Source organism: Lipophrys pholis (assembly GCF_963383615.2).
Source record: "Lipophrys pholis genome assembly, chromosome: 8".
NCBI lineage: Eukaryota > Metazoa > Chordata > Actinopteri > Blenniiformes > Blenniidae > Lipophrys > Lipophrys pholis.
The window spans coordinates 10844270-10860222 of NC_137630.1; the positions used below are offsets into that span (position 1 = coordinate 10844270).

The window sequence follows — 15953 nt, forward strand, 5'->3', positions numbered from 1 at the left end:
TCCTCCGATTGGCTGGTAACTGTAACAGAAAACATGCCCCGTTCCAAGTGGCTGAGGCCACTGTCAATTTTAATTAGAGCACGCGTTCTCCAATCTGATTGGTCAAAGGAGGTTGTACCTGTTCTGTGGAGCCGCCCCCTGGTGATGTCAAAGCCAGACAAATCAGACGTACGGATAGCCGTGACACTTTAGAACAGAGTGTCTACTCGATGGGGTCATATTAGTCCGTCGACGGGTTTTAACATTATGGACATATACTCTCCAGAAAGTCAGACTAGGAATAACAATAATCAGGGCTCCTCGCTCGGGCTCCAGGCGAGGGATTATGTGAATGTCGTGATCGTCCGGTCAAACCAGGTCTTCTCGTGGCTTTTCTGTTAAACATCTGCTACTGTATATACTGAGTCCCTGCAGGAGCAGAGTTAACTTGACATTGAGGTGATTTTCTGGTGTCTGTATATTTATGTAATCGACATTTTAAACACTTCCAGCTTGCTTGAGCTTGGGATGGAGTTATCATGAAAAGCACTGCAGGGAAGAACCAAGGTCTATAGACAGTGCATCTGTTAATGTCTGAGGCCTCATGTGCACCCGGTGCAGTGTAGTGGAAGTTTATTGAAGGATAACTGACCTGAATAAGGGGAAGGATCAAGAGTCCCTGAATATTTTATCACATGAACATGATGTAAATGTCATATCTGACACTGATGCAGCTTTAACGTTGTGTGTTGCATTGGTGCAGCCTCTCGTCATAGTGCACTGGGGAAGATGACCAAAGTACATTTAGTCCTCACCAGCCCATACATAGCCCACCAGTGTCCACAATTCTGCATTACCAGAAATCTTTTGAGTGTAACAACACTGTTGCTGTTGAAATGTGATGTTATCCCATAAAGGTTATTTAAGGGCAAAGCATCCACAATGAGAAAATCATATCTGACAGTTGAAATTAACCACAATAATTCATTGTATCCTGAAAATATTTGATTTGTATAAATAGTTTATGACCTAATTGTTGTTCTTTGCATTTCTTTATCATTTTAAAGAGAGTGATGTTGAATTATAATGTATTACAATCATTTTGCGCCTCCACTTAAACCACCCTGCAGAATTACCTGTCAAAAAGCTGCTATAATGTGTGGTTTGAGAAACTTGAGCAGCACGGAGGAGAGAGACCCAGACTAGTGTGAGACAGCTTCGCCGCAGCCCCCCTCCCCATCCATTGTCATGTTAATGCTCCACTGGCACTGTTTATGAGCACTGGTCGATGTGTGAAGAGCTTGCAGTTAATGGTCGAGCTCTGCTCTCACACACACAAAGATGGGCTTTAGCATTGACCCCAGAAAGCCTCCCTGTGGAGAGAGACCCCCCTCCCCTTTCTGAAAATGAAAAAAAAAAAAAAAAAACCTTCTTCCTGCCCCCATAAGAACAGAGTCTGCATCTGAAAGGATTCTTTTATGCCAAGGGAACGATGTCCAAGGCAGAAGAGAGAGAGAGAGCGTGGATGGGGGAGGGGGTTTAGTGGCTTGGATTTGTATGGATGGCTGGGATCACAAGAGGTAGCCGTAAGTTCAGCAGAGGATTCCTTGGCATTACTGTTGTGCGCCTTGGAGGACTCTCGTGCCTTTCACTGTAAAGTGTTTCCCCCATTTGCTCCATGGCAATGAGGCTGAGACTAATTACTGCCTACGATCCCCTCAGAGCATGAATGCACATTTCTGCAAGTTTCCCGATGGATCAATCGGAGATAGAAATGAATACATTTCCCTTTTAGGATGTACAGGTATGCGTGTGCGTGTGCGTGTGTAGATCAGCGGTGTATGAGGGGAGTGTGAGCGAGAAAAAGGCAGCAGAAACAAAGCATCTCACTCTGGGTACACAATGTTCTTTAAGTTGCTGGGTCAGTTCCATGCAGGGGATAATCAAGAGTACTTTCTTTCACACTCATATAACGGATGAAAAGATGGATTATGGAATTTAAAAAGGCTGAGGATTACAGATCCATTATTTACACTGGATCATGTCATGCTGGGGTGAAATTACATTGTCACTTGTACTGTATTGATTAAAGTGTAATATGTTTTGTGACACTGCTGCTTATAGCCATTATGGCTTTATTGACTCCTAAATAAATTTGCAGGATGTGACACGACAGAGGGAACTCATTCAAAAAAAAATAAATACTGAAATTTGTAAAATGTAACAAAAACATTTATTGGTTGTAAGTGACAAAGCGTTTAAAAGTATTTGTCTACTGCTGCATGAGAAGATAAGGAAAATAAAATTACAAAACCAAGTATAAATTAAGTATCTCACTAAAACCAAAATGTTTTTAATCACAAGAATCGTTTGGGTTTTCAATTTGAGTCAATTCTGAGACTTGTGATACAACAAATGGATGAAACTCGTCCAACGTTTGACATGAGAACAAAACTAAATGCAGACAGGAAAACATGTCAATGTTTGCAGCGGAGGCATCATGGATACACTACTAATAGTTGCAGATGAATCTAAAAAAATAGAATACAATGGATTTCTCCCATAACTTGATATTCTGTGAAACGTCATAACTTGAAATAAACTAATAATTCAAAGTATTCGTTGTTTTGTTATTTAAACACCATGAAAATCCAGCATCTAATAATAGTTGAGCATTACTCAATAGAATTTTCTTTCACCTTGATGCTTTTTGTTACCACAACTAAATCTGCAGTGTTCTGAGTGTAGAAATAACCAACCAGTTGACTTTTCAATGGTATTCTAATTTTTTGGGATGCACCTGAGCACTATGTGATCTTTTGTACGTTGTGAGGAGCGAGCGGGATCACATCTCTCCACACTGGGCGACGACGATGGGGAGCTTCGGCTTGTTGTTGGGTCCTGTAGGCACGTTCTGCGTGAGGCGGGAAGGGCAAACTTTAAAGCAGTCATCAAACATTACACCCACCTAGAACGAATGCCAGAAGTCTAATGTTCCTACAAGATGAACAAAGAGTGAAAACATTTCTAAAATGCAGCAAGGATTTCTTTCACCTGCTTATTGCACAGAGTTGCATCTAAACAATAAAACATAATGGGAGACTTTATCTATCTATCCAAAATGTATATTCATCATGATTTATTCAAACATATTTTTGGTTTAAACTTCTATGTCACAAAAAAGCTATAGTTTCTAAGACAGTAGAATATTTTATAAGCTTGAATGTTTTTCTATCTTTCATTCTCAGACTATAATTATCACCTTTAAAATTGTAAAAATCGTTGAGCTGTTTAGATGCTTTTAAGTTATGCCAAGTGTAGAAATATCTGAATAAACGAATAACTTCCCAAAGTGAACATTTCTAAACAGAATCATTTCATAGATGAGCATGTTTTTTTTACCTCAATCTTTCTCATGACCAGCAGCCCATCCACCAGTTTTCCTGTGTGAGACATAAATAAGAATAATAAACAATAACATGAACAAATCAACCATAAATGCACAAGTAACAGTAAGAGTTTACTCACCAAAAACAACATGTTTCCCATCTAACCAGTCACATTTAGTGCAGGTAATGAAAAACTGACAGCCGTTAGTTCCTGGACCACTGTTGGCCTGCGTCAGAAAGATCCCAGAGAAAACCACAAATCAGTCACATGGATGCAGTCATATGACGGAGCAGGTAACTCAACTACATCCCTCACCCGAAACAGTACTTGGATGATCAAGTGACATCGTCTGAATTTTACACAGCACATAACTGCATGTAGTTTAAACCCGCTTTTATCAGTTACATAGAAACTCCAGGATTCCAATCTGTCTTCAGAAACACCCAGAAACAATCCCTCGCATGAGGATGGGGGGGGGGGGGGGGGGGGGGGGGGGGGGGGGTATATCCTCATTTATTGAGGGGCCAGCCTTTAAAATGAGCTATAAACTCTTATATTCTAATGTTTTTAAAAGGCCTTTTATCCATAGGAACTATTAGATTTAGAAACTGCTCTAGGAAAAAAGTCGTAGTTCGTATTGTTAATATTACATTTTGCGGTGTATTCACATACCAGTTTCTTTTTTAACAACTGAATTACGATGACAGTACTGTGGAGTCAGTGTGTCTCTGATCCATGTGATTAACTATCTAAATACAAAAATAACTTTAATCAAGCAATACCACACTCAAAAGTCCTATTGTTGTAATGAATCTGTGTACGGCTGCGATGTGGTTGTTGATAATTACAACCATGCTGATGTTCAGTGTGATACTGCTGTAACATAAAGCCATTTATTGGAGGAAATCATAAAAAAATATCATGCAATTATTCATCCCCGGTCTTTTGTTTCCACCAACACAAATAGTGCCGACACTAACCACAATGTGATGGTTGCTAGGCAACACAAAGGTATTTCAGCACCCCATTTGTACATTACTGTAGGTTTTGATCCTTTGAACCATTTCTTTTTGTTTTTTTCAATTTCATGTTGATGGAATACTAGCTAGTCACAGTTATCTGTTATTAGTGTCACTGAAGATATTTTCAACTGACGCGAGGTGGAGTGATACAGCTGTGAAATGTCCCTGTGATGTTATGCTGAACATCAGCACTCACACTGACTGTGTGTCACCCAATGGAATTATTCTGTCAGGACCAACTGTTGTATAATAAGACTATTGAATCACTACAGCAATAGATTACTTTTTTTTTTTTTAAAAGTGGATTGCAGGATGATGCTCATGTATCGCTTTCAGATTTGTATATTAATGCAGGTATAAACAGCTCACAAACACACTCAGCAACACTTCTTTACACCATGTTACCTGTGCATGCAATAAGTATGCACAATATATGTTATATAACAGCTGTAACTTGGATTTGTTTTTGGTTTTTTTTGCTGTATCCCGATTACATGCTGATCATTTAAGAAGAAATTTGTATTCAACATAACACAAGTGATACAAAAAGTAAATTCAATATGTGATACTTCATTGATAGCCAAGAGAAAAACACTTAAAGGGGATTACTGGATGGATAGCTGAATGAATTAATAACGTTCTGTACATCTTAAAAGATGAACAATAGTTTCCCTCATAGTTATGTGAAATCATTCAAAGATAGGTAAGAACTTTGAAAGTAACTTGTATCATGTGGTACATGGTACAGTTCTTCTCAGTTTGTAAAAACAATAAAAGTACTTTTTATAGATGATCCTTTTTATTTGAGTGGTTAAACTCACTTATATTGAAATATCTGATTTATTCTAAACCAGAATGTTCAATGAGTGACACAATAAAGTAGTGAACTTAAAAAACATTGTGGTTTACTGATTCAACCATTTTTCTTACCCTTTATTTTTTCAATTGTTAGAAAAAAAGAAAACAAATCAAGATGGGAAAGGGTCCCCTGCCTTTTCTACTGCTACGCCTAGCTTCAGGACTCTCTCACTCCTCCATGAAAGGGAACTTTAATCGTTTGAATCAAATCATTCGGTTTTGAATGGCTACTATCACTTCCTATTAAATGAATTAATCAAAATGTCCGTATACAGTATGCACCAGGACAAGGCTGATTGTATGACAGTAAGTACATCCCCAGTTAAGGTAAAACAATTTACAGATTGAACAGTGCCTCCACTATCACACCAGGGTTTATCATCCATTATCCTGCTGGTTTCAGACAGTGACTGATTGACTCATTGACGGCTCTTTCATATGAGAAGGAAAACACAAAGACAACGCACCCCCTCAGCAGGGCTGTGATGTTACGTACCATGGAGAGCAGACCCGGTATGATGTGTTTCAGTTTGAAGTTCTCATCTGCAAACGGTCCTCTGTAGATGCTGCAGATGCCGGTGCCATCGCCCTTCACACAAAACATGCAGGAGATACTGTAAGGTTTCGTTCATGCTGAAGAAAGTAACACATTAAAAATGTCCTGTAATTCCTCACATAACCACCAGATGGGGCACTGCATTGCTCCACCAACCCCTCGCTGATTGTATAGCAACATCAGCTGCATCTCTCTTGTGATTAGGTTGCACAAATTTGTCACTGACAGTATGTTAAATCGCAAATCATAATAAGAAAACAACAGGCTGCTATCAAATATTCCACCTTACCTTCAGATTACCTTACCAACAAATTTATAACTGAGCTCAATGACATATCGGAGTTAAGGCTACTGTTGATAAAAAAATCCTGATTAAATCATGTTAGTTTGTGAATGCAAATGAAAAGTGAGCCTGTACTTACATTGACAAAGTCTCCTCCTTGAATCATGAAGTCTTTGATCACCCTGCCAGCAAACAAGGAGAATTCAGACAGTCCATGTCAGATTAAAGATATGCTGATACAGAAATTCTGTCAATACACAGATAAAAAAAAATTAAATAAAAATACTTTTAACAAACACTGCACTAGGCATGATTTAATTCCACCCCCCCCCCCCCCCCCAATTTGAATTTTTTCAGATTTTTGTGTTCTAACAAAAATATTTATTCACCCATGAAATTAAATAACAACATTCCAGTTCGATTTATTCAACAAATGACAAATTAAGCAGAGTGATTCTTAACTTTTCACTTTGTAAATACTGCACATACATTGCTTAAAAATATCTGTAAATATTTATAATGTTGAACATTGTGTAACAGACTGATGTAAAGGTACTGAAAGGCAACGAAGGGGCAGATATTACAAGAGTGATTTTTCTCTTCTGCTCCTTTTCATTCAAAATGTGTTGAACTGGACGTTTTGTTGCTAAGACTGTTTATATATACTTTGGATGAAATAAAGAATTACAAACAAACAAAACTTTACTTAGAGCTCATTTCACAACATGATGCACATGGAGTAGCATAAACGACTTATAACAACATAAAAACATTTATGATACAAGTTTACTAGAAGCTGTTCATTTAATACGAGTCCTAAACTTTTAAAATTTCTCTCTGACATGAGGATGTTAGACACTATTGGAAAATATATGTATTTATGGCAAATACATATCATCTTAAACATGATTATACAATTCTGTTTGCGTTTTCAGCATCATGGAAACAATAGGGCCAGACTTAACAGCCTCCAGAATGGGTGTATTTTCAAAACAAAGCTGAATAAAAAGCTGTTTATTCATGTACAGTCTAATTTGATCACGTGAGTCAGACCAGTAAGTCAGACCAAATTTATCCACAAAAAACTAAGAAATTACAGAAAAATTGAATTTAATCCATTTATGAAATAAATGTGTAACATAAGAAACTGAACAAGTGAAGGACTGAATACTTTCTGGACGCACTGTATCTGGCATCTGTATTTTTTCTTTAAATTTTGTTGCACAAGATTGTTTTTCAGCCTTCAACATGCATGTTTTTACAAATTGTTCATCAGCCAAAGCTATTTTTCTTTTCTTCTTGCTTTTTTTAATGACGGTTAAAGAGCTGCTCACAGTAAATAAACTACAAAGAGATGCATCTCGATTTGACTAAGAATTTCAAGAAAAGAAATGTCAGATCGCAGCTGCTTGCGAGAAGCTTTGCACCTACTACAGTGAAGTTACAGACAGTTAAAGCCTGAATGTGAAACTAAATATTAGGAGGCTGTTCGAGAGGTCAAATAATGACACTGGATCCACTTGAGCTTGATGGATTAAATTTAAATCGTACGAAAGCTGACGCCATGAAACCCAGCCGGCATGTTGTGTACCTGTGGAATGTGCAGCCTTTGAAACCGATGGGAACACCATCTTTCCTGTTAGACAGAAAATCAAGTTAAATGTAGAGGAAGAACAAGTCGTGACCTTAAAATCTGCTCCACCCGCTTGCCCTGTTTTTAAGTGAATAGGTTACCGGTTAAGGTGCATACACACTTGAGGTGTATATGCGCAATGCAGCAGACTATCACTGCTGCATTGTACCTCACCTTTGTGGTGATTTGCATTAATCATTATGAGAGAAGGAGCTTCTCCCATCTAACAACCCTCACTGGAACGCCCACCCAGGGTCAGAATTTTGCCCTCTACATATAGCGAGTCCAACTACTTCCGCCAGGTGTCCAAATAATGAAGCAAAAGATATCAAAATAAACGAAATAACCTGCCAACCATAACATAAATGCCTGCTACACGTTGTATGGCACCACTCGGACAGGAAGACAAGGTGGTGCACAAGACTCCCACTGCAGGTTAGTAACTGCAGGTCATACTATTGATTCAGATGGTGCGCAGACTAATTCAATGGACTAAAAATGTGTGTTAGGAAGGTTTTGACATTTCAAAGCATGGCAATAACAGGAATTACGACAGCTTTCATGTATCTGCACAAATTACAGGAGAATATCAAAATTTTATAAAAATATTGTAAAAATATTTTGGGGTTATTCTCTCCAAAAAATGCATTTTGTTTGCAAAGTACTCGGCAAAAGCTTTTAAGTCACATAAATTGTTGTTTTTGGAATTAGACACAATGACAAGAATTGAAGTTAGGACTAAATAAACAGCGCAAAGTGACAGCTTTGGTTTTGGTCTAGGTTTACACACAGTCACATACTATTCTTGATTACCAAGTACACCGGCTTCTAATAGTTCTCATTCCAAACTCAGTTTAAAGTAAATACGACACACCTAATGACACACACCGAGGAAACAAGGCTTTACCTGAACTCTCCGGTGCAGAACTGCCTGTAACAGATGAAATAGCAGTTAATGCCATGTCAGGTCATGCACACATGACGACCCGTGGATCGTTCAAAACCTGTGAAATGAAACCCTCGAGCGCTGCGATTCTCACCGGAAATTCTCCGCCGTCTTTGGAACGACATCGGCAAACAGCTCAAACTTCATCCGTCCCACATCCTGAGGGACATTTGCGGAAACGCTCAGTTAGACGTCCATGACGTATATCTCCCAAACACACAAGCATTCAAAAAACAACCAGACAACTTAATGCAGCAAACACAGGGAGGTGGATCACCCTGAAGCGCCTCTGAGTGTGCTTTCTGGTCGTAGATTTCTGTGACGACCATCATCAGTGTTCTGTCCACTACTCTTAGGACATTTGTTTAAAAATTTTAAATAAGAAAAACTGATGTTTTCTTTCAAATTTGTCCTATTTGCTTGGCTGGATCTGAGCCACTTCCAGGCTGGTTTTATGTCCACGGGGTTTATGCTTGACACCCTCGATCTAGATAAATCGGGAGGCAATGTTGAATGATGTTGCTGAGGGTCTAAATACTTATGCCAATGTGATAGTTGTGTTTAAATAATCCGTAAAAAAAACCCATCCAGGATGATGCTTTCGTGCTGTTACGCAAAGCAGGGCAAAAACAAACTGAATGAAATACAAGTCGCACAAGATGCTTCACCAGTGGTTGGACGTGTCATCCCTCCTGCAGAAGATCTCTGGTGTCTTTCAACAGAAAGATTCCTGTGGCTGTTATGACTCATATGAATAGTCTTCAAGCCCTTTCTGACAACAAATACAAGCAGCAAGCCCATGAGTACCTAACCCAGCATGTTGTACTGTTGCAAATAGGTGGTCATAGTAACACCAGTCTTATTATTTTTCATCTGCCTCCTCTATCAGTAGAATATATCAAGCAGTCAATTTTGTGCTAAACGTGTTTGGGGTTGGATGCAGAAACATAGACGAGTGTAAAGATTATGTTAGATTGTGATGGACCAGGTCAGAGGAAGTCCAAAACTCCAGCTTTTTCTGAGGTGATTCCACTCGGCAGTGTTCAATATCCAAAAAAGAAGAGGTGACCCAGTGACAGCGTCAGTGGGAGGCCAAGACTCAGTGAGGCACCAGTGTAGTCCGATCCAACTGCTGAAGTGGGTAGTGCGCCTTTTGTTTTCAAATTGTATATAATAGGCAAATATTAATGCCAGATGAAGATAACACGAGTAACAATGCAAATACAACATGCAGTTTGTAAATGATTGCATTGACTAAGACAAAGCTATTCAAACCTACTTCCCAAGAAATGAGGTCCAGCATTTGCGATAAGCATCAATGAGTCTTTCACATCTCTCTGGGGACATTTTGACCCACAAATGTTGTTAGATTTACACTGGATGTATACCTTTCAAAAGGTCATTATATTTTCAGATAGGAACTGGCATTTAAAAATGGCAGTTTGTATTTAATCGGGTTATTTTTGTCTAATTCTAAAATGTGTTTGATGATCTTCAACATCTATATAATGTAAAACGCAAAAAAAGTAATAAGTCAGGTGGGGGGGGGGGTATAGTAAGAACAAAAGTTTTTTGGAGAATTAATGAAACACTTTCTGAGCCAAGAGAAGACAAGATGACGGCAGGAAAAACCAGCTGGTTCACAGGTTCCCAAACGCAGCTAAAATGTCAATTAACTTTCACAGTGAACATCTCCTCCTCCCTCTTCAGCTTCAATGTGGCTGCAAACCAACAGGCCTGGGCGTCTTTCCTCACTTTCACAAATGACGGGACTGAAAATAACATGGTGGAGACTTCAGTTTAAACGACACACACTTTGCTCCCAACTGTCTGATTATGTTCAGAAGTCAAAGCAGACGTCATTACATGTTGGTATGTCTCTTTACAGATGCTGATGAGATGCAGCATTTTATTGGATGAAAGTATCTGTGTGTGTGTGTGTGTGTGTGTGTGTGTGTGTGTGTGTGTGTGTGTGTGTGTGTGTGTGTGTGTGTGTGTGTGTGTGTGTGTGTGTGTGTGTGTGTGTGTGTGTGTGTGTGTGTGTGTGTGAAGACAAAGAGTAGCTTATTGGCACATGGTGATGAGAAACATAAGCAGCACAATGTCTCAGGGTGGACAGTACAGTATGGTCACAGTTTCCAGGCAAAAAGAAAAGACCCAAACTGACTGCAGAAGCAGAGCATGTTGACCAAGAACAAACATCCACTGGCCGCAGCGCGATCAGCGGTGGACGTCCATTGAAGTCAAGCGCCTGACAACAGGTGAGGCAGCTTTGAATCGATCACAAACTTGTAAATGATATGAAATGTGAACTACCGGACATTTGTAGAGATTTTATGGATGAACGAGAAGAAAGAAGCGTCAGACCTGAGCTAAAGGGTTAATTCCACAACAAAATTAAGATGTTCAAACTGCAGCAACACTATCAACAAAACACAGCTAATCGTCTCTCCTGAGGCTGCAGGCAATTTTTATTATTTACACACCAGGCGCACACTCGCACCTGGCAAACAAATTAAGTGTGACCTCTGGAACTGCAGTATTAATACAGTGTTCTTTTGTTACTTCCAAACTGATTATTGAGAAAGCAAGACAATGGGGCTGCAATGTCCCTTCTGTAAAACCCGACATCTGACAGTGCACTTGATCAGCATATTTACTTTCACAATATAAAAGTTTAAAAGAAAAAAAAAATCCTTGAAGACAAAATCAGTGAAAGTTTCCCTTATAAAACTTGTCAAATGCTTCTGGTAAGTCATAATTAAGGTTATTTTTTTTCAAATTATACTTTATAGAATAGCATAATAGTATCCCATATTATGTTGCTGATATTTTATAGAAATACAATTAGAAATGTTTTCAATTAAGGCTGAGAAAATATGAATTTTGTACATTGTATTGCTTTGGAATATACCTTTTTACATCAATGGCACACACGCGTGTATACCCACACCTTTAGTCACAATTTCCAGTATTCTGATGTGTGAGCTCTTGGAAGGTTCAAAAAGGGAGCGAACTTAGAATGCAGGGCATATTCTAATCCAAGTCAGATTTTGCCCATTATCCAACTCATCACAGAAAGAAAGTCAAAGCAGAACTAACCGGTTCCTCTTAGTCCAGAGGGGGCGTGTCTATCGTAATGATGGCTGAAAAGCAATGCAGAGGTGGAGTCATGAAGCGCTGCTTAAAGTCAAACCCCAGCAACCGACATCAGAGACGCTGGTGCGGATGAGCGTGAGACTTCATCACTGGGAGGACTTGAGCATGCGTGTGTGTTCGCTTTGATAACCTTGCATGGGATGGCACAACCTTGATACCACAACATTTTTGAGGTAAGCTATGTTCTCTAATTAAAACGCAAAACCTGCCCAAAGTGTCAGCAGGGTTACACGACGGGCAAAAACAAAACGCAAAGAGATAACGGTGTGTGCGCTGCAAGATGCTGTGTATCATTTGAAATGGTAAGAGAAGGTATTCTGCTTACCGGATAACTATGACAGGCATCAAAAAGAGTGAAGGAAAAAAGTTGAGACATCTTGCTAAATGATGTTTCTTCTGAATATCTAAGCCTTATCTAAAACCCTTTTACTTTTCGCAGGGCTGAACTAATTCCTCTTTTTTGTGTTTTACAGGACACACCATTGCTACTCTGAGAATTCTTCCCGTAACAAAGCGATTACAAATACTTCAGAGTTTGCCTTGCTCTCCAGAAACCAGCTCCAGTGTCAATATGCTGGCCATCATGGAGCGGTGGGAGGTAGAACCTGGCCTTCACACGGACAACACAGCCAGGTTTCTTCTGCTCATCATCACTAAGGCGGGCATCGATACATTGCTTTTTTGTGTGTTCAGCAAGGAGTGGTATCGCTCCTTTCTTGGCTTGTGCACCCTGTCCATCACTGTGATGGACTGGGTGATGACGTTTTTCATGGCGAGCGTGTGGCTTATTGGGGCCGAGAGGGTCTCTCTGTCACCTTGCTTCCTTCTGGCTCATTCCACAGCGACGTATGGGGCTCTGCCTGTGCCCATGATATGCCTGGGTATTCTGGACTACTGTCTGGATGACACCTACGTCGGCAGAGGCAGACCAAAGTGCAAGTTACTCCGAAATGTGGTCTTGATGGTGGTGGTCTGGATGCAAGCTGGTGTTTACTCCGCTGGCTCTGCCAATATTAAGTCAATAGTGTATCAGTACTCGGTAAAGGAGAAGATGGTTCTGTGCAACCTGGAGGACATGCAAGGAGTCTACTACTCTGATGCACTGCTCTTCAGTGTGATACTCCTGGCAATATGGCTATTTCAATCAAACATCTTCCGTTGGGTGAAAGAAGCTGAGATGTTGGCACAACAAAGGGAAGATGAAGACAACAAGATGAGCGACTTGTTCAATTTGAACTCCTCCACAAAGGGACAAATCTGCGAGAAGGATTACCTACACAAGACCAGCCAGCCACGACCACCCATGTGGTTCAGCCTGACATTGGCCTTTGGTGTGACTTGGATGCCTTATCTCACCATGTCTGTGGTCTGTCTGCTGACCTACATGACAATCCCTACATACCTAATCATAAACAATTTGTGGTTGGAGTGCATCCACAGTGTCCTGACAGGTGTGGTGTTCTGGGCAAAGAGCAGGACAACGGGACCGTACAGTGACTTACCAGAAAACGCATGCTCCTGGAGTGTTTACTGGCATTTGAGCACCGGCACACAAGCTCAGCCAGTACCACTGGGTGTGTTCAACCCGTCAAAAGGAAAAGAAAAGTCCTTCCTGTGTGTGTAAATTAACCGATCAGAATAAACCTCTTGAATTTTACACTGTTAAAAGAACAAAGAAAAAAAATGGTTCCTCTGAAGACTTAATCTGTGCGTGTGTCAAGTGACCAAACAAGCACAGGTGCCAAATTAGATTTCTCAACTCTTCAGGGAACAAATTGTGGTTTTTCTTTCTCTTAAAGAGAGGTGTGCAGCATAACACAACTCATTATGCAAATCCGCTGTAAGGACGAGACAACTTCTATGGTGAGGTGATAACGTCTGTCTTTCTGTTGAGTATGTGTTCAAAACAAAATCTTTTCAATAAAATATATACTGAAATATGTTTCTTCCATCTCATTTTAAAATAGAGCATTTTGTCCTTTCGTATGTACGTCAGATAATTCAAACGAGTTTATCATTAATGATGAACATCTTAAAAAAAATATGTATAGTTTGCCAGAAGCTGTGTTGTACCTTCAGACAACATAAAATTTGTGTTTCTCAAGTAAATCTATGTTCATCTTTGATCTCAAGAATAACAATGTACAGTATAGCTGTGTTCAAATTTCACTGGTCACAATAGCACTGGTTATTTCTCTATTTTTTACATAAATGTAGAAATCACAATAATGTCAGCATACATGGTATGTGTTTGAAAGCGTGTAATGTTGTGAGATTAAGCAGATGCAAGAGTTTCATGGTCAATAGACAAACTATGACACAAGCACCAGGGCTCTCATTTATAAAACATTGAGTAGGATTCCCACTAAAAATGTATGTGCGCCCAAAAGCTGAAAATGGCGTGTGCCCAAAAAAATTTGGATCGGTAAAAGCGTGCGTCTGCCCATCTGCACGCACTTTCCTTTAATAGATATTATTTATGTGCTTTCTCTGAAATTGGATTGTTTTGCACCTTGTCACAATTGATAATCTATGAGTTCTAGCCACCACTCCAACACGTGATCCACGAAAGAAACACATCCAGAAAGCTGCAGCTCGGCTCTTTATGATTATGTGGATCTATAAGTCTGATATTTGAAGATATTAAACGTATGAGATGAATCTGGCTTCAATTCTCCACCTCACAATCAGCGCCACCAGGTTCCCCATTTCCAAAACGTGCGTGTGCAAGGTTCAAAGTTTGCATACCGGTACGCACAGTCTCCGGCAAAAGTTTATTTTTTTTTTAGATGGGAAGTGGCTTACGCATCTTTCAGGACCCGTTTTGTGCTTAAGCAACCTTTATAAATGAGGCTTCAGGGCTCCTCCAGTCCTCCATCCTCTCCATTCACCACACGTCTCTTCAACACAACCTGCCTTCCCTCCATCTGTTGAAGACTATATCCACCCATCTTCTAAACCACTTTACATCTCAGTTTTTGGTACACCGTGCGAAGGGAACACAGATATACACACATATTGAGACTTAGTGATAATTAATAGTCTGTACAATTATCTAACGGAAGACTCTAAATAACTAGAGGGGATGTGCGGTGGTTAAAGCTCTCGTCTCACAGCAGGTTCAAATACCAGCCCGGCCTTTCTGTATGGAGTTTGCATGTTCTCCCCATGTGTGCGTTGGTTTCCTCCTGGCCCACATTCCAAAAACTCACAATTTAATTGGTGACCCTAAATTGCCCTGATGTAGAAATGTGGGCATCCTGAGATGGAGTAGTGACCTGTCCAGGGTGTATCCGGCCTTCGCCCATAGTTAACTGAGATTGGCTCCAGTGACCATCAAACCTGAACAGGATTAATCGATATAGAAGATGAATGGATAAAAGACTACAGCAAAACATACACATTTTATAAGAGAAAGGTTTAAAGATATTTGGTGAGTAACAATGTATAAAAACTGTTTCAAAGTGTCATATTTTGCTTCAGTCTATTATTTGTATGGACTAATTACAGCATTACAGCACATGAGAGCCATCAACATTGAAATAAATAGACAAAACGGCAAATATTGCTGACATATGTAAGGTCAAACAATCCATCAAACACACAGAGACCTAGACATGACATGTGGCTGTGTAAGTAGAGATGGTTTCATAAAAAAAAGTACAGTATAAATGAATGAATTATCCAACAAAGCCAGGGGAAGCAGTCTCATGTTGTCTTTTCCGCTTAGTTTAATGACTCTTCGCCTGGCAAAACAAACTCTCAACCTTCTAAACTCAAGAGAGAGAAACACAAGCTGTGTGTTGTGTGGATTATTCAGACGTAACGAACAGGATTTGCGGAAGCAGTACCAATGAAGCTCAGTGGACTTGCGCTTGAATCAAAACGCGCTAAAAGGCAACTCAACATTATCCTGGAGACAAACGAGAGCCGTTCTTCTCACCTGCCCTCCGATGGTGACGTCAAAGAAAACGATCGGGTTGTTGGGGTTCGAGGACTGGAGAGACATGCTGATCTCGCGCTTTAAACAGACGAAATATTTACAGTTTGAACCGCTACATGTGATTCTTTACAGCAAGTAGCTTTAGCGTGGTTAGCATCTACGGTGGCTCAAAGAGTCATAGTAC

At 39.9% G+C, this 15953-nt stretch overlaps 2 protein-coding genes across 2 annotated transcripts; one reads left to right on the plus strand and one right to left on the minus strand.

Moving 5' to 3' along the window:
- Positions 1–1870: 1870 nt before the first annotated feature.
- ppih (peptidylprolyl isomerase H (cyclophilin H)) lies at positions 1871–15953 on the minus strand. Its single transcript, XM_080468737.1, has 9 exons — positions 15770–15953; positions 8762–8826; positions 8629–8652; positions 7680–7724; positions 6228–6270; positions 5746–5838; positions 3508–3595; positions 3382–3422; positions 1871–2893 (listed from the first exon to the last, which is right to left on the minus strand). Exons 1-9 carry the CDS (start codon positions 15833–15835, stop codon positions 2825–2827), a joined length of 534 nt encoding a protein of 177 aa, XP_080324863.1. The 5' UTR covers positions 15836–15953; the 3' UTR covers positions 1871–2824.
- On the plus strand, positions 11872–13753 carry LOC308112924 (putative G-protein coupled receptor 160). The gene is made up of 2 exons (XM_080468752.1): positions 11872–11999; positions 12300–13753. The coding sequence occupies exon 2, from the start codon at positions 12398–12400 to the stop codon at positions 13448–13450; it is 1053 nt and encodes a 350-aa protein (XP_080324878.1). The 5' UTR covers positions 11872–11999; positions 12300–12397; the 3' UTR covers positions 13451–13753.